Below are 19,877 nucleotides of genomic sequence, written 5' to 3' on the forward strand. Positions count from 1 at the left end.
CAGAAGCCATGCACTAGAACCACAGTTGTGGTACAGGTTGTAATTTCTAAATTTGCAGTATAAGATTATGATTCTGCCATAAAAGATGAATTTATTTTAAAACATTGTCCATATCTTTACCAGAAATCAGACATAAGAATTTTCATCTGTGTTACTCTGATATAGCCAAGTACTGTGGCCTGTCTTAGTTTGGCTTTTCAGTTCTGATGGTCAAAATTTGAGTCAAAACTGATGATGATACTATTATGGGAAAACCACATTTACATAGGAGTAGTTAACTGTATTTTTATCAACGGACACTGTAGGGCTCTGCTTTTTTTATTTCTTGTTTGTATTTTTCCCCCCCTCACGATAAATTTCCACTTTTCTGTTGGAATAAGTCTTTTGACAATATTTGTCTATCCTTTTTTTTTAGGTTTCGTACTGAGGTCAACTATGATGTTCTTGAAGTGCGGGATGGGCGGTTTCCCTCCTCACCTCTGATTGGAAGTTACCAGGGCACCCAGGTTCCACAGTTTCTCATCAGCACATCAAATTTCCTGTACCTCCTCTTTACCACTGACAAGAGCCACTCTGACATCGGCTTCCGTATACGTTACGAGAGTAAGGGCCCGTTTGATGCCATACAGTTCAATACACATCCAGATAAACAGGACACCTTTTTCTATTCACGGTCTGAGTGAATCAGTTACCTACAGAAAGCCCAAATCAGAGGCAATGGTGTTCCCAGCATTTTCAATTACTTAATCTTGACTGTAAGAATAATTATCTGTTCATTTTCACCTAAAACCCTTCTTAACAAAACACCTATAATTTGGATGTAAATGCCTTGGGAGGATTCTATCAAATATTCTACTGTGGCACACACACAGCCAAACTTTAACTAAACAGTGTGTTATAGGCTGTCCTTCATTTATACAATTAAATCTTTTCCCCTTAAACCAGCCTTTGAAAATCATGTAATTTAGTCTGCTGGGCAATCTTGCTTCCCTTTCTTCATGTATGGCACACATCAGTAATGTTTTAAACTTTCTGTTTAATTAAATCCCTGTTAAGCATCAGTGACTATGAACCTTGCAACACCATAGAATGTGGAAGGTGGAGGGAACAAAGCTTGGAAGTTCTTATTGGTTCATGGATGTTGAGGAACAATGATATATATGTGAAGTTTTTTACCTGGGTGGATTTCAGCATGTCTTGACCTATTCAAAACAAGGTGCTTTAAGCCTTATTAGACTACTAGCAAGTGGATATTGAGATTTTTTTCCAGCTGTTTTTATTTCAATTGCTTGCTGTTTAGAAATGTATTGTCTTTGTGGTGTCCTCCCTTTCTAGCCCTGCAGTTACAGTCGGACCACTGTGTGGATCCTGGCATACCTGTAAACGGGCAGCGACATGGCAATGACTTCTACGTGGGCGCTTTGGTGACATTTAGCTGTGACGCTGGGTATACACTAAGTGATGCTGAGCCTTTAGAGTGTGAACCGAATTTCCAGTGGAGTCGCCCCCTGCCTGGCTGTGATGGTATTCTCCATAATATTGACCTAGAAACGAATAATCTTCAGGCAGATTTTGTCCCCCCAGTCATAATTGGGATTAAACCAGAATTCATTGTTGTGTGCTTTTTATGAATGAAACATAATTTCAGTGTTTGCTTCATATTGCATCACCTTAATATTATTATTTATTACCCAGTCATTAGGAAATTCATAAAAGATAAGAAAGTTTCTTTCAGCAGCTCCTGTTTTACACTTAAAGAAACTAATCTATTTAAAAATCTTTTATTTGTTGCAGCAGTAATCCCCTTTTTTTAAGATTCTTTGTCCTTATTCTTATACACTTTTAATTTTGAGGACAGAATTTATGTTTGTACCCTTTTCTGATGTTGTCAGTACAACTCTCTTCTGTTTCAGTCTGTCTTGAAGAGTATGCCTTTTCAAATTTTAAGCATATAGCAATTTAAGTGTGTAAATACACAGAGAGTTTGGAAGTATTCTCAGAAAATGTGAATTTGTCTCTCTGTGCTCTTTTCTCATCTTCATGTTTTTTTTTTTTTTTTCCTCTGTTTTTATTTGGCTCTATTGTCAGCTTTGTGTGGTGGTTATATCCAGCGCAACACTGGAACCATCCTCTCTCCTGGCTTTCCTGATTTCTACCCACACAACTTGAACTGCACATGGACAATCGAGACCTCCCACGGAAAAGGTTAGCACAAGAAATCTGTGTCAAAACATGCAGCAGTAAATTAAACTTGCTCTACAATGTCATTTTCCCCTACTGAGTGGCCTTTTTATTTTGTTGGAATAGCTGTCTTTGTAAGAGTTGAGTGCTCAGAGTCTGGCCTGAGGCTACATTGCCATGGGATGACTCTGCAGTCATGTCCCCTTTGGCCGAGCTCTCACATCAATTTGACACAGCCTCATTTGCAGATGCTCACTCTGTGCAGATGTGTTTGATAAATAAGAGGACAAGATGTAGGAGAGTATCATTTTATTCCAAAATGCATTTTACAAGCTGAAAATGCTGTTCATCATGACTACTCCTGTAAAAAGTTAAGATTAATTAAGCTAAATCATCCACTGGAAAATACAGTGTTTCTTTTTTTTTTTTTTTTTTACATTACAAGGAATGTTTAAAATTTAGCCACCAGGATTTTTTCTTTAACCCAGAGGGGAAAAAGACTATGATTTTTGTGATACGTTTTTTTCTTCTTTAAATCAGGTGTTCAGTTCACCTTCCACACCTTCCACCTTGAGAGTCCTCATGACCATTTGCTGGTGACGGAGAATGGCAGTTTCTCTCAGGCCCTCTGGAGACTGACGGGCTCCACTTTGCCTCCTCCTTTAAGCGCAGGCCTGTTTGGGAACTACACAGCGCAGATCCGCTTTCTCTCTGACTTTTCTGTTTCATATGAGGGATTTAACATCACTTTCTCAGGTGAGGATAATATAAGTTTTGTCTCTAAATACACTAGCGAAAGCTGAGCTGAGTCATGCTTATTATGTAGAGGAGAGTCATACTGAGAAGGGAGATTGAAGAACCTGAACTAGAATGTTGCTGAATACCAGAGGAACTGATTTAACGTTAACAGATAGGCTTGGGAAGAACATAGAACATCTCTGTGTTACTCAGCTCCTATGGTGAATCTCTGATCATGTCTTTCACTAAGTGAAACTAATATGATGAAATAGTTTCTTACCAAATTGTTTAACAACTAACCAGGTCCAATTTAAAAATACTACTGATGTATTTTGTAAATGCATACTGACAATAAAAACACAGCTAGGTAATGAAGTCTGGATTTCCCTGGCAAAACTTGAAAATATCCATTGTTTTACAAAAAGCACTAAAGAAAAACAACCCCCATTGTTTCTCTTTTGTCAGTATTTGGAATGATAATATCATAAAAGGCACATAAATCAAGCTGATAAGCTGGTAATAGTAAAAGAAAATGATTAAGTGATTTTTGACAGATTTTAACACACATTTTGAACCATTCAAGTGACTTGTGAGTTGCACAGATACTGGCAAAACTGAAGTAAACAGAGACAATGACAATAATCGTCATGAACACTTCGATTTAAATGCATCAGTTCATGTTCCAAGTAGAATTCTTCCATCCTACTGGTCTCCTTGCATATTTGCCTCGTAAAATGAGTAAATACAATGTTCTGCTTGTATTATCCTAAAAAGTCATTGTTTGCCAGTACAGTTGTACTGGATGCTGTCTGAACTCATACAACTATAGCTTACCCAAACCACTTCTTTCTTTCTGCCTTGGGAGCAACGGGGTTTTATTCTAACGTCTTTATTCTCGTGTTGACTGATGTCAATGTTATAGGCATTGCTCCAAGTGTCTGTATGGTGGGGCTAACCTTGTAGGATTGGGCTCTTTATAGGTCTGTATGCCTGGGGATTATTTTTTAGCAGTGAGTGATGCAGCAGTTCAGCAGGAAATGTTGTGACTTAAAAACCATTTTAGTTTCCAGACCATACAGTTTAGATATGAATTTGGCTCCAAAGGATATTTAAAGATCTTTGATAATAAAACCTGGTTGCCTTAATCTACTTCACAAACTGTTTCCATGTGGTTTATTGTTGACAAGTTTTCCTAAAGTCAATGTAGTACTTCTTACCTGTGGCTCGGATGATTTGCTGCAGCTGTATGGAATACAACACTTTTGAAGGACAATTGTTATTAAAACATGAGACTAAAGATGAAAAGCAGCACTGCACGATTGCCATCTCTTTTATGGTCTTGCAGTAAATTTTGCTTACAATATATCTTTGCCTGTTTTGAAGAATATGATTTAGAGCCCTGTGAGGATCCTGGAATCCCTCCATACAGCACCAGAAAAGGTCTCCAGTATGGAGTCGGCGATGCCCTCATCTTTTCCTGTTTCCCCGGTTACCGACTAGAGGGTCCAGCGAGGGTGGTGTGCTTAGGGGGCAGAAGGCGGGTGTGGAGCTCCCCTCTGCCAAGGTGTGTTGGTAGGTGGTCATATGCTTTATTTTTTGCTTTCACCACATTCCCAGTCCATTTGTCATCCCAGCATGCTAGCCCTTTAACATAATCTTACAAATTAGGAAATTTACCAGACTATCAATGAAGTTGGAAAATTAGGCATTTTCTTTTAGTATTCTCCTCATTAACGCCCACGTTTTGTGTCTTCGTTGGATGGCTTCCCAGAAACAGCTTGTGTGACTTTGTCCAAATTATATAGGGCAGCAGTTTTAATGAGGATGGCATCAAAAAGCTGAAATCTGTTAATTATTGATGTGCCTTGTTTTTAATGCATGGGAAAATGACAGGTCAAGATATAGGTCAGTTTGTTTGTCTTTATGGCACAACAAACATTTACTGCTACATTTATTTGTTGAAATGAAATCAAATTTGATCCCATTGGCCATAATTAGCAGTAAATCATACTTCATGGGGCCGCCATTGACCTCCTTGTGTTTGTCCTTCCCTGTATTTACGGAACCTCTGTTATAATGTATTTGCATATGAACAACATCATTAAACTATAAATTGCTTTAGTGGGGCATCTATACTTTATCTTAATTGCAGTTTATTTACCCACTTTATATACTAATGTTTTAATTTAGCCAACTTGCAGAAATGCATGTTCATAGCTTCCTTTTGTTTAGTTGTCTATTGCGTCAAGCTGCTAATTTTTGGGCTCTTGCTGTTTTTTTCCTCTTGATGAATCCAAGTCTTTGAAGGATGACAGTTAAGGGATATTTTGACGTTTTCATACTTCTGTCACTGTCTGCCCTATTTTAGAAACTTCCCACTTCTCCATCAATGCAGTCTAATCCACTTACCTTATTATTAGCTGCATTCCATGAGTTAAAAGCCAGAGTACATTTGTAGGACTTTTCAATTCCGGTTGCAATTTTACTATAAAAAAACAATGTCGTTTTTTGACTCTTTGCCTGATGTGAGCCTTGAATTGTAATTTTCAGATAGAGCTGAAATTACACTTAATCATATTCACTTTGCAGTGTTATTATGATGATGTGACACTCAACATTCAGGTATAGTCAGTGACCATGTTTCTCTAACCATCAACTTGCCCATCACCCTGTGCATGACAATATGAATAAATGCCCTGTGGATTTCAAGCATATAGCGATTGACATGTCCTCTGCTCTTTCCAACGCCGATTTCCTTGCGTCTCTGCCTGGATCCCTGCTCCCTCTCTTTTTTCTAGCTGAATGCGGCTCTTCCGTGACTGGCATGCAAGGAGTGCTCCTCTCACCCAACTACCCTGGTTACTACGGCAACAACCACGAATGCATCTACTCTATCCAGACACAGTCTGGCAAAGGTCTTCAGTTGAGAGCACGGGACTTTCGACTGGAGGATGATGATGTTCTCAAAGTGAGTGGTGGAAGTTGCATCTTCCACAACTTCATATGCAGCCTTGTTTGCATATCTGAGTTTGAACACCTGATGCTTCCTCCCACTCATAGCCTATTTTCTTTCCTTCTTTCCCTTCTCGAGGTTTTTGATGGCAGCAGTAACAAGGCTCGTCTCCTGGGGGTGTTTACAGGAAACGAGCTACTAGATGTAACCTTGAACTCCACTTCCAGCTCCATGTGGCTGGAATTCATCAGCGATTCTGAGAACACCAGTAAAGGCTTTGAACTGCACTTCACTAGTGAGGAACAGACTGCTTAAAACAAATAAAGATTTACTTAACTCTTTGAATAAGCATCTTCTCCCTTCACTACTGTTTCCCATTTTTTTATGTTACAACCACCAACATTATTTTTTAACAGAGATAAACCAACATTGCAAATTACCCTGAACACATTATTTCCATTTTGAGATGTGGTGGTGGCAGCATCATGCTCAGGGGATTATTTTCTTAGCAGAGACAGGGAAGGTGGTCAGAGTTATTGGGAAGACCTAGATACAAGGCTATTCTTAAATATAACCTGTTAAAGGCTGCAAAAGACCTGGGAGTGGGGCAGGGGTTCACCTCACAACATGACAACAACCCTAAACTGACAGCCAGAGATATGAGGAAGTTATTTAGATTCCAGGTTATTTATGTGTTACAATGGCCAAGTTAAAGTCTAAACCTAAATCCAAATGAGAATTTGTAGCAAGACTTGAAAATTGATGTTCAGCTACTCTATCTGTTTAATCTTAGTGATCTTGAGAATTTCTACAAGAAAGAATAAGTAAAAATGTCAGTCTCTAATCTGTAAATCTGGTAAAGACAAAGAAAAGAAAAGCTCCTATTGATGCAATAGAGAATTTCTTTTAGAATGGATGTAGAATTGTTTTAAGTTTGTGGTTGTAATGTGACAATATGAAACAGTTGTAGGGATGTGAATACTTTTTCAAGACACTAAATATTATAATTTTTTCCACTTTATTGCCTTGTTAAATATTGTCTGGTCATCTTTGTTCATCCTTTTTCAAGGTTTTGAGCTGGTTAAATGTGAGGATCCAGGTGTTCCGCAGTTTGGCTATAAGCGAGAAGACAAAGGTCATTTTGCAGGGAGCACCGTGTCCTACAGCTGTGACCCAGGCTACACCATAAAAGGTCCTGAGGTGCTCACCTGCCTCAGGGGGGAGAGGAGAGCCTGGGACAGCCCACTTCCACTCTGTGTTGGTGAGTTAAAAAAAATGCCTATGCTGTTTGGAGGAGTATTTAAATTTTTATACATTTATTTGGAATACATTAATTTAAGAATTACTAAACCACCTTTAATCTTCTTTGTATATAAATCAACTTCTTGTGAAATCAGAAAGTTAATACAATGCTGGAGCTGACCACAGCACCACTGAAAAATAAATATAATCCATCAAATGTTAAGAAACCAGAGATGAAATTTTACAAATTTCAAGTATGTATTTGCTAAAACTCTTTGTCAACAAAGATGTGGTAATACTGTGAAGTTAGATACATTTCAAAGGCACCTAATAGTTTGGCTGGGCCAATGCACTATTACCTTTTCTTACATCAGTACTATTTATATTTCAAAAGAGTAACATGCTATGTTGCTTTACGTTGTATCATTCATACTTTTTTAGTATTTAGTGGGTTTTACTGTTAGACTTGCTGTAATCCAAGCAAGCTTTATTTCTTGTCACTGACCCAGTTCTTTGTCTTAATAACATGAATGCTGCATGTTTTTTAAAAAAAGGACCTTTGTTTTAAATCTTTTATTTTACAGTGATTTTTTTTTTTAGAACTTTCCCAGCAGCTTAATCAGTTCATTAGCTCACTGAAAATCCATGCTATATTTAGCTTTTTATAATTAATGTTGTCTCGTGATTAGAATTTTCTTTAATTCACATTACTTGTTTACTAAATCAAGCATTGCCATGTAACATTATTCCTGATCGCAGAAAGCAAGATCATAATTCTGAGGTTCTAAGGGTCATAGAAGGAAACTTTTTTCAAACCATAGTTGAATAAAAGGTCAATAGAAACATTTCTAGCCATTTTATTTCTATAGTGTGCAGCTAGTGTTATGATAATGCTAACACAGCCAGAGGAACATTTTGGCAGTCTTTCAGAAACCAGCCAGAAGAGAAGAATAAAAAAACAGCTTGACAGGTGTTCCTTGACACATCGACCAGTGTGATTAGAATAGTATTGCTCAGCTCCCCCTTTCAACCCATACTGACAGGTAATTTCATGTCTGGGTGTAAACAACATTCAGCAAACAGTGTATCCCTGAAAACATTTCTCCTTGGCATGACTTCAGTGGAGGTGATATTTTAACAGCTAGGGTGAATTCTAGGGTAGATTAGAGGCTATTTTTATCAGTGGGACTTTTTTAGAAGGACACAAAAAAGCAACTAGGTAAGGCAAGGTGAGCATTGCGAATAAAGCAGATAAAATGGACTTCAAAATAAAAACACTTAAGTCCTGACCACCAAAGCTGTACGTTTTAAAGTTTATTAGGTGTAAATTAATGGGAGGGCATATACACTGCCTTGTATTGACACTCCTTGAACTTATTTTAAAATGATTTTGCATTAAGATGCCACATTTTAATGTATTTGGATATTTTATATGCTAAACCAACACAAAGTCAAACATAATTGTAAATTGGTACAGAATGAAAATGTTTGATATTCAGATTAGAAGTGTGTATAGTCAGTATATTTAGTACCTCCAGATTAATGGTTTGTAGAACCGCCTTCTGCTGCAGTTACTGCTGTTACTGCTGTAACTAGTTTAGTCCAACGTTTCCCGTTCTTCTTTTCAAATCGCTCAATCTCTGATAGAAATTAAAGCATCAGAGAACCTCATTTCGGTTCTGGGTCATTTTAACACATACTTAAATACATTATACTTTGATCTAAACCACTCCATTGTAGCTCTGTCAATATTTTTTGGCTTGCTATCTTGCTTGAAAGTAAACTTCCGTTCCGGTGTCAAGTCCGTGTTGAAACGAGACCTCATATGACTTTTTTTCAACGATGGCTTTCTTCTTGTCACTCTTTCCTACACTGAAAATTGCTTCCCAGTCAAGGCTTTTCTGATGGCAAATCATGACTTTAAGCACGAGAAAGAAATACAAATTCCCCAAATACAAATCAATTTTCTCATCCCGCTTTCTTTCTGCTTTCTGTCCTTTTAGCGGAATGTGGGGGCACAATTAAGGAGGAGCCTGCTGGTCGTATTCTGTCTCCAGGATACCCAGCTCCATATGAGCACAACCTGCACTGTGTTTGGACCATTGAAGCCGCTCCAGGAAGCACAATCAGGTGTGAACAACGACCTTGGTTTTCTTTTTGTTGACTCTTGTTTTCTGATTACATTGTTTCGTTTTTTTATTATGTGGCCTCTATGTATTCTTTTAGTTTAGTCTCTCCATTCCTTTTTGCAGTGGTCTTCATCACTCTCACAGACTGCTGGGTAATCAATCTTTAGTGAGTTCTGTTGGCCAATATCCAAGTCAGAAATGGAGAAAAGGAATATCACCTCAGAGTCCCTGGGTTTCATACAATGTAAAATAATGTCAACTGGGTCCCAGTTCATAAATTCCATAATGAGATTGTGGTGGGATCATTATTTATCTAAAAAGGCAAAGCCACAACACAAAATCAGTCTGTAGAAAAATTTGGTACAACTATCACTATAAATGTTTGTTTATGCACAGGATATACAAAACTAATAATATTAATTCAGGAGATCTTGTTGCATTTCAGAATGTTAACATAAAATAGCATACTTGATATTACTGTAAACCTAAATGCCAAATAATGAGCTTTCTTAAGGAATATTATGGTTAGAGTGAATTAAACTGCTGCTGTTCTCTTAAAAAAAACAGTAGTTGGAGAACAAATAAATTGTTTTCCCACCTGGAATGATAGCAGAAGAAGAGCTCTACAAGAGTTGTTTAACAAACGTTACCTTCATCTTTCATCTGAATGGATTGGAGTTCACCAATACAAACGTAGAACTTGATGCATCAAAAGTGCATCTAATCATAGCTGCTCTACACTCGTACTCTTGTGCCACACAAGTGTTCCTGAATCGCTACATATCTAATATGTTCACATCTCAAGTTCCAATTAGTACCACATAAATACTTGCTACAAGTCTCTGCCTCTATGCAATCTCCTGGGTTTCGTGAGATAGAACATTTTTTTTATCCAATTTGAATAAATAACTGAATCTGGCTGCACTGTTCAATGGTTAGGATTAATTGGAACGTATGTACCTGACTTTGTGAAGTGCCTTGAAACGACGTGTTGTGAATTGGCGTTATATAAATAAATTGAATTGAATTGAAATAGTTCTCATAGTTCTAAAGACATATTCCTTTGTCTGATCATTCTTCTGAGGTAAAAAACATGTAGGCCCGTCTTGATGCTTATGCATTCTGCTTTTTTTTTTTTTTTTTTTAGCTTTTTTAGGCTGTAAGAGTGCGACCATATGACATTTAGTGACCCTTTATCTACAATACTTTTTCAGTGTGTGGAATAAGTGGTTTTTCTAGTCACCCCAATCTTCTCAGCTCCTTTAAATGCAATAGAAACTGAAAGTTTTTTTGTTCTGATGCTTTGGCAGTTGGATGTGTTTTTTTTTTGTTTTGTTTTTTTTGTATTGTGGGTTAAGCTTTCCACTTTGCTCTCATTTCTTAGAGGAATGCTCTGGAAATCCTGGGTTCTCTCTAGAAGCAAGACCCTTTCCCCTGACAACCCTTCCAAAGAAAGCTTTTCAGCCTTTTTCTTACTGAGGTCTCCTAAGCTTTAACATTATATACTCCAACTGATGCTTGTAGAGTGAGAGATGTTCTAAGTAACCTGAGGCTGTCTACAATTGAATTTAATACAGTACATGGTCATGTCAAGATCATTTCATTTTCAAATATATTCTTATATGTAAAAGCTTACATTTAAAACAGAGCATAAGTACTTTTTACCTTAAATGTGCACATGAGATAATATAAGACTTTGCTTAGTCTTTTTAACAAAGGTGCTGTGCCAGCATTGCGCATTGCTATAAAAATGATTGTGTTTGGACACATTGAGGCCTTCAGATGTTTATTAGCCACTGAAATGGGAGGTTGTTAATGCAACAACTGATGTGTATTGAGAATACTGTTTGACAGAGTATGAATACTAACTATTGTAATGGTTTAAAAAACTCCTAATACTTAAAGGAACAGCACTCATGGAGCTGAGTTTTTGAAGGAGAATACCATCAAACGACATAATACATGCAGATGGGAAGAGGCAGAGAACCCTAACATTACAAGTGGAGATCCTACAGCATCTTTCGATATATTGGATGAACTTTCCTTGCCTGAAGATCCCTTGCTTATTGTAATATAATATTATATGTAATTTGTTTTATACATCTATATATATTTTTGTTTTAAATTAATTGTGAGTGTATACCAGCACGTTAGATTTGAAAGAAACAAGAAATTATTCATTTATGATTAATTCAATTTTTCACACATTATGTGAGCAGGCTTTCCCACAGGCTTTCCCACTGTGAATTAACTTCTTCTGCATGCAGACAATTTTATGACTTATATTTTAATTTAAATTCAGGTTTAGTTGATTTTTGGATCCATATACAAAAATATCCCAAATGATCTCTATGCAACCAGTTGGTAACCAGTCAGGGCATGTCAGTGTTCAGCTAATTTGTTTACATTTTACTGCAACTGTTTCATTTTGAAACATTAAAGCTGGAGTTAATGTTTTCAGGAACATTCAGAACCTTTAAAATTTCTTTGAAATCAGACCATTCTGCATATCGGTAACTGTTTGCAGCACCTTTCCATTACTTCCTACCATACAATTTTCTGTTAAGTACATTGATTTATTTTCTTATTTCTGTTCTCCCCTGGTTAATGTTGTCTAGTGCATTCACTTCATCTGGGTCTGTGGCATTTCTCTGCAGTATTCTCTGAAGTTTTCTTCATATTCATGTCTTTGATCATTTGTATATGTAAATAATCTTCAGTGTGTTAGCCCAGTGATTCCTTATGCATTAAGGGATGCAGCTCACGATATCAAGCATAGCACACGGAAGTGAACACTGTTTCATGTGAAACAGTAGAACCTTTGTTAAAGCAGCAGTATTGTGACTGCAGGCATCTAAAAAGCATAATGACATATTTGTTAAAAGGTATTAATAGGATAATTTAGAAATGGGGAGGAGCTTACACATAAAAAAGTGTTGTCAATGTGAATTGCTAACGCTTACATTAATGTTGTGACCAGTTGGAAAAATATCAGTTTCCAGCCAGTTGGTAACCAGTCAGGGGATGTCAAAATCACACAATTGGCCTATACCCACTGACAACCTACTATGGCTAGGCCTGGAGTCAACATTCATCTTTCATGCTATTTAGTAGGACATTTACTACATAGTTATAGTTTATTTAAATACTGGAGTGATGAAATAGTCTTTCAGGACATGATTCATTGAATAACAGAGTAATAAATCTCACAGGAGCAAAAAAAAAAAAAATCCAACCACAGTTTTACATCAGTGTAGTGATTTTGCACAGTTTTTCATTTGCTATGAACATGAACACTGGTCCTTCTGAAGTAGATCTGACTGACAAAACCTGTAAAAACCACTTGTGATCCTATTTCCTAACAGGATTAGTAGTATTTTCACAGAGCAGTGCCACAAAGTGTGTCCAGATAAAATGAGTTATCTGTCCTGTTCAGAATGAGAAAAAAACTTGTTGATTCAGTTGTTAAATGGTCTTTTACTATTAGTAGGCCTCTGATGCAGCTTTTCCAATCAAATTGTTTCCATTTTCTTTATGTTATACAATTCTCAGATGTTGATACAAGTCGGTCTGCCTACAGTGACACCGGACTTGAACATCTTCAGGAGACAATGGGATTAGCTTATTCAGAGATGCTAATTAGGATTTAGATTTAGGAGCAATGGAATGGATGTGGCCTACTAATGATACTTTGAAGACTTATAGGTGGGTCCCTTAACCACTGCGTTTGTCTCGTGGAGCTACTGTTTCACACTTTCTCTTGCTTTTAGAACAATTGGAGACTTATTTTTTACCAGAATTGCACAGTTTACATTGTTATTGCATCATTGATGTCAGAATAAATGGACTGGAAAAGGATTGCTTTGACCACTGTTTGGGCTTGGTCAGGTGTCAAATCAGCTCAGATGTATCAGCCGTTGTGTCTTTCAAAGCTTTCTGCATGGATGTGTCTGCATCCTGATGATCCACAGGGCCACAGCCACACATACTGATGTAGCTTACTCCCACTGGGACATTTCACACAATCTCAATTAGGTTTAAGAATTCTGGCAGCTGAAAGACTGCGTTTGCTTTACGTATCGCATCTCTCTAATACCACATACCTAATTATTTATAATCTTTAGGCATATACACACTTACTCAGAAGACTCCTCACAGGACGCCTGATTGCAGCAATCCTGTTTTGTATTCAGATAAGAGAGCCTCAGAAGTCCCTCTATTCCTCTCTCCATTTCTCTCATATAAATACAAAATAGTTGAGACGGAATCAAAAGAGATCCTTAAGATTTGTTTCATTTCTCTCTCCTCCATCTCATCTCCTTACAGCGATTTCTTTGACACTTGATTGAACTATTTTATCTTGTTAAGAGGCAACCAAGTGCAAAAGGAGAGCCTTCGGCTGTAAACTCCAAAACATGGTTTCCTATGAGTCCTCAGAATGTTAACTGCATGAAGAGATCAAGATTTCCTTGTCAAGATTTCCTTGAACTTGTATGTATGGGAAGATAACTACAGTACCTTACAAGAGTACTGTATTCCTACCCCTCAACATTTTTGACCATATATCACATTGCAACCACAAACTTTGATTTATTTTAATGGGATTTTACAGTTATATGTAACTTTGTGTTAGTAACAGACCAAAACTAAGATACACATAATGAAATTAAATGTGTAGTATATGCAACTATATTCAGCTCAAAGTACAGTTTCCCATGTCTAACTACTGGCGTCAGAGAGAGGATTAAACCGAGGGAGTGTGTAAGGAGTCTTAATCCCCACACCCACATCTGGAGAGACTGCTGGAGGTTTTCCCAAAACCTTCTTACCACCTTCATCAGAAGAAAGGGCCTCAGACTGAGCTACAGCAGCAGAAGTCAAAGCAGGTTGAGCCACAGAACTCACAGATATCTCAGAACATACAAGAACTCCTAGTTCTACCAATTTCTCCACTACAAGATTCCTTAGTTCATTCTTAAGGAGCTGTTTAGAATAATAAATGCAGAAATGTGCTGCAATTTGTGCCAAATCATCCTTTCGACATGACTATTAGTTCAAGAGAGGGACTTTCCAAAAACTGTTTTAAGTTAAACTGTGCCATACTAAAATTTTGCACAAGTGACAACAGGGGCCTCCAAGACCTTGTCACTTTCTGAACTGACAAAGCTAAAGTTTACACTTTCAATCACAGGATTCATTTAAAGATATCCCGGACGAGCCCCCATTAAATGTTACGACCCCACTCGGTCTAGGGGTAGGGGGAAGTAAACATTCAAACCAGGTGTTGTTGGTTTTATGAATGAAAGAGTAATTTATTTCTTTTTAGTTCAGTTTCCGTTATTTTTAACAAAACAAACAAAAGGAGGATACTTAACAAAGTACAAACCGTTTGAAAATAAAAAGGGGTAAAACCCAAAATACACAATAACCATAAATTTAACAAAATACACAACCATCAGTAATTTAACTAAAAATAATCCCCCAAAAGGAGGGACAAACTAATTCAACAGTTTCCTAAATCAAAAACGTCCCTGCTAACAAAAAGCAAACAAACAAATCAAGACAAAGCCCAATCAACTTTAAAGAGACTCCTTTGAGCCAAGATGGAGTCATCAAGCAGGTGAGCACACAAAAATAACCAAGCTTCCCAACGAGCAGGCATACAAAATACCCAAGCTTCCCAACAAGCAGGTAAGCATACAAAAATAACCAAGCTTCAAAATTTTACAACACCAAAGTCAGAAGTGGCGAGCTGTTCTGTCCAAATACCAGCTGCCTTTAGTGGCAGGTGCAGAGAGTTTATATAATGTAGTCCCTTCTTGATTGGCGGCGAATTCAGAAGAACCAGGAAATGAATAGTCCAACATGAACTCCCGGAGACGTCCAGCAGGAGGAGTGCAGAGCACGCAGGGAGATCAGAGTCCGTCAGGAACAGCGAAGAAGAGGGTATCCAGCGAAGAAGAAATCCGATCCTATCAGAAACAGCGGTACCGATAGCACGGAGGAAAACGGTGCTTTTCAGCGACATCGGCTGGCCAGTCTGTTGATGAAGGTACAAAACAAACACACATACGGCCATCAGCCGTAACAATGATGCTAAATAAAATCTGTTGCAACCAGTTGCCTTCAGAAGGGGTATGGGGTATGGTAGGGTGGTAAAAGTGCACATCAGATTTGTATTTGCAGCATCAAAAGCCATGTATAATTTTCTCTGTAGCTCACAATTATGCCCTATTTTGCATTGGACTATCACATAAAATTCAAATATAACACAATGCAGTGGGGTTTAACAAGAAAAAATTTGTAAAGGTTCAAGGTATATGAATTCTTACACAATACAGTATTCTAGGTAAAGAGGGATCAATCCAGGACATTAATTTCTAAAATCCATCCATCAACTGTGTATACCTGCTTATCCCCAGGAGGACAAGCATATAATGACAGCTGGGAGAGGGAGTGGTGCTGGTCATTAGTTGAGAGATGAGGTACACCCTTAACAGGCCACCAGTCCATTACAGCGAAACACAGAAACACACAGGACAACAACCATTTACACACACACACACACACACAGGAGAACATGCAAACTCCATTAACACCCCAGGCTGGGAATTAATTACTTAATGTTAATTAAAATTTAGGGCTCAAATAAAAACACCCACAGATCTTTATTTTGTGAAAAATTAGCATGTTTTATGTTAATTCAGTTTCTGGTTTAGCTATTCTGAGCCATAGGCAAATCAGTTAAAAGCCTTCAGAATTTTGATTAAAATCAAAGGGAGAGATCATTTTTTCAATGTTAGCCCCTTTTTGTTGGCTCCTTGTTAAACCATAATACAATTTAAAATTCTTAGAACAAATAAAGCCCCTGAAAATCAAGCTCCATCAGAGATCTGGTCTGGTCCATCAGAAATCTAATTGTTTCATATGTTCCTAACAGAGCACTTCACTCTCAGACTGCAGGTTTACTGGTGGTTCACAGAGTTTCTAAAAGTAGAATGGGAGGCAGATCTTTTAGTTATTAGACTCATCTCCTGTGGAACCAGCTCCCAGTTTTAGTCCATGAGGCAGACACCCTGCCTACTAGGCTTAAAGCTGCCTGGCATGTATGATGGGATCTTCAGGGCGATCAGCACTCAGACTGAGATGTTACGTGAGCTGAATCGCAGGCTGGATGTGATCCTTACACAGGATCGCAGGCAGGTTGCGGTTCCTGGACTTGGGTGAAATGGAATAAATCTTGGAGAAAGTTGTTCGCTCGGATCTGGCGAAAGACCAGGAATTTGGCTGTTTGTATTCGCCTTTGAGAAGCACCAGCGAGACTCTCAAGGCTGACAGAAAATTAAAAGTCAGCCTAACCCAAATAATTATTGTTTTTCTGAATCTGGCTCCCCTGCACGGCCTTGATGGCTGGCTATTGTTAACTTCTCTTGGAAGTTATGTAAACATGACGCTCTGCACCCTCTGCCCCCTCCCTTCCCTGAGGACATCTGTGGACCTGCTCAGAACTTTGTGGCCGGTTGATGAACATTCCAACGTACCATCAAGGACAATGGCCTCTGTGACAGTGCTTCATGGACTTACTTGCACACACTCACTTGCACACACACACATGCTCAAGATAAACATATGCACCCCTCACACCACCTTCACCGTTCCCGGCATGATGTTGTTTTGTAAACTTGCTGTTTCTTTGTGCTGAGATTTTTTGCAATCTCAAACTGTATCCTGCTAAGGATAAGGTGTGAAATATGATTTTTTTCCCTCTACTTTCCTAATGTGGCCTCTTTTCTCATCTAGCAAGGGCAGGGCCTGTGATTGGGCAGCAAAGCCTCGGTGACCCGTCCCCCCATTGTCTTGTGTCATGATGTATGTTTGGATGGGTTGTACTGGAATTCTAATTTCCCCTCGGGGGTCAATAAAGTATCTTTGAATTGAATTGAATTTGAATTGAAGCTTTCCATGTTCATAAAGCTTATAGCTAGAGTGGCTGTGGTTATCCTAAGCTGTCTCTGCAGTTATGCTGCTATAGCCTTAGGCTGCAGAAGGAGACACATCAATTAAAGGGGGTATTGCTGCAACTGCTTGTACTGTTGTTATCCTTCAGATTTTACAACGAACTCACAGCATATCTGTTTAGCTGTGTTTCTCTCCTACAAATTAACTTATTCTTTACCATTAAAAGTACTCCTGGATCAGCACTTCCTTGTGTATGCTCTGTCTTCTCAAACCCCCAGTTGGTTGCCTGGTGTTGCTGGAAGTTTCTTCCTGTCAAATGGTAGTTCTCCTCTCCACTGTCGCTATGTGCATGCTCAACTTGAGCATGCACATAGCGAAGCAAAGTGGCGGAGCATGCAAAGTTAACAACTTAATGCAGTCAAGTGTCCACTGTTGGTACATACTTGATCCGAAAGAAGGATTGCTGCAAAGTAGGTGACTGGGTACAATTGGCTGGGTTTCCTGAGATGGACAACCTATTTCTTATTAGAAAAGGCTAGGACAAAATGAACAATATATGTAATTGACTTTATTGGAATGAATTAACGGGATATTTCTGTAGATAATGTTTTTATTTTTTTTTCTGTAAAGTACCAAGAGACGACATTCCTTGTGAAGCTGCCATAAGTAAAATAACTGAATTGGATTGGATTGCATTAAATTGAGCCTCTGTTGTGGAAGCAAAGGCATGAGGGATCATGAGAACAAATCAGTGAGCATTGAAGTTTTAATTCCTACCTGTTACATTAAAGGACACAAATGCTCTCAATAAATATTAATACATTTAAAAATAAAAGCAGCTTAAACTGCAGTCAACTGTATTTTTGACACCTAGGCAGAGATGTTTGATAAAAAACAATAAAAGTCAATTTATTTAATTTGCTCAGTTCTAACAGTAGACCTAAAAGGATGAAAATAATCTTTTGACTTTTTGAAAAAAAGCACCAGGGATTTTACTTCTCTGTACTATTAGGTGGAAATGCACCTGAAGTTGACTTTCCCTGCTGGTAACTGCCATTTTTCATCCTTATTATCTCAAATGCTATGAATGATATACAAGAGGGAAAAAAAGTAAAAGAGAATGTCAATCAGCAAAAGTGTTTAATGAAAGTGAAAGATTATCAGTTTGCCTCAAGTCTGTTCTATTGAAGTCTCTAAGCTAAGGAATGAGAATGCAGTTTTTTGCCACTGTTATCAACCTTCCTCACTAAAACACCTGCAATACTTTACTTTTTTCATCATTTCTTTTTACTATCTAGAAATCCCATATTGCATCTTTCATTTTGAGAGCAACAGGGATATATGTGCTATTTAAATGCTGTTTTTAAAAGAACCAAAAGAACCAATTATCCCAGCATGTTACCCACACTGGCCCAATCCATTCGTCCCCTCGGCCTTTATCCCTACATCTTGCCGAGTTTCTTCTGCTCTCCATCAACCTCTTATCCTCCTCCAATCATCCTATTCTGTCAGCAGCCTGGCGGTGATCAACACTGGTCTTTTTTTTCATTGCCTCCCTCACCTTCTGCTTTTATTCAATGTACTTCTCCCATTCCACCCACCCTTTCATCTTCCTTCAAACACCTAAATCAGCTAGCAGAATATGATGCCTTTTGCAACTTCACAGTGCTGAGAGTTAAACTAGAGCACAGGGCTCATCAGCACACAAACACGGAACCAACACGACTTGCCCTTGATATTGGGGGTGCTCATGCAAATACCCCCAGTGGTCTTCATTCACACATACTCTACACATGCACATTAATACTGTACACAACAAAAGTCACACACCCTCACTGGAAAACATTTTTTATTTTTGTTTAATTTGCTAATTCTGTAAATTGTGTAGGAAGTGTTCTCAGGGGGAGCATGAAAGAGTTCGGGTAACTAAGGGTTTTATAACTAACTTGCCTAAGGGGCTTGTACTGGTGCAGACATTTTAACTCATCCTATGATTACTTAAAATAAACACAACAGCCATGATGGTTGTTTATAACTAAGCATATACAGTATGACTTCACAAAGCTATTGCAATTCCTAAATGATGGAAGCTGTGAATGTGAAATGCTGCTTTTCAAAGTCAAAAAGGTCATTTGCTCTATCTGGTTCAAACACATGAATGGTTGTACTTGTACAATGCAGCATAACTTCAAAAATACCTTTCACTACACATTTAAGTGAATATTTGCCAGTGTTTTCTATCTGTATCTGTTTGCTTTACGATTACTTCCATTATAAGCATTGTGACAGGACTTTTCTGGAGGGCTTTATACACTAGTCACAAAGAGAGTCTATTGTTGAGTAGCCAAAGGCTACTGCTAACACATCAGACAGTAAAGGAATCAGAGTGTGACACCAATTATGCAGAAATGGTGGGAACTTGTTGCTAAAAGCCAACATATCAGTGAGTTGCTGTTTTTCCTCCTTATCATCTAATGCTCAAGGCTTTCAGAGTGTATGTGGGTAATATGATGTTGATACTAAAGGGAACGGGATTTCTTCTCTGCGACTTGGGTGGAGACACCAGTTCAGTTCTAAGACCTGCGTACTGGACAGATTTTTAATACTCTATCTAAAGCTTCAGGACAGAAGAAGTAGCATAGGTCCAGCTGTACAGACGGATTTTTGTAAAGAGT

General features: G+C 38.1%; 1 protein-coding gene across 1 annotated transcript in view; it reads left to right on the forward strand.

Annotated features, from left to right (window-relative positions):
- Nucleotides 1-19,877, forward strand: part of csmd2 (CUB and Sushi multiple domains 2) — a 358,433-nt gene that overhangs the window by 222,963 nt on the left and 115,593 nt on the right. Inside the window, exons 18-26 of the mRNA XM_047382994.1 lie at nucleotides 416-603; nucleotides 1,336-1,524; nucleotides 2,089-2,205; nucleotides 2,722-2,937; nucleotides 4,303-4,491; nucleotides 5,718-5,887; nucleotides 6,011-6,167; nucleotides 6,942-7,133; nucleotides 9,118-9,244. Coding sequence (XP_047238950.1) covers nucleotides 416-603; nucleotides 1,336-1,524; nucleotides 2,089-2,205; nucleotides 2,722-2,937; nucleotides 4,303-4,491; nucleotides 5,718-5,887; nucleotides 6,011-6,167; nucleotides 6,942-7,133; nucleotides 9,118-9,244 — 1,545 coding nt within the window. The remainder of the gene's footprint in view (nucleotides 1-415; nucleotides 604-1,335; nucleotides 1,525-2,088; nucleotides 2,206-2,721; nucleotides 2,938-4,302; nucleotides 4,492-5,717; nucleotides 5,888-6,010; nucleotides 6,168-6,941; nucleotides 7,134-9,117; nucleotides 9,245-19,877) is intronic.

Source organism: Girardinichthys multiradiatus, chromosome 13 (genome assembly GCF_021462225.1).
Source record: "Girardinichthys multiradiatus isolate DD_20200921_A chromosome 13, DD_fGirMul_XY1, whole genome shotgun sequence".
In the NCBI taxonomy this organism is placed as follows: Eukaryota; Metazoa; Chordata; class Actinopteri; order Cyprinodontiformes; family Goodeidae; genus Girardinichthys; species Girardinichthys multiradiatus.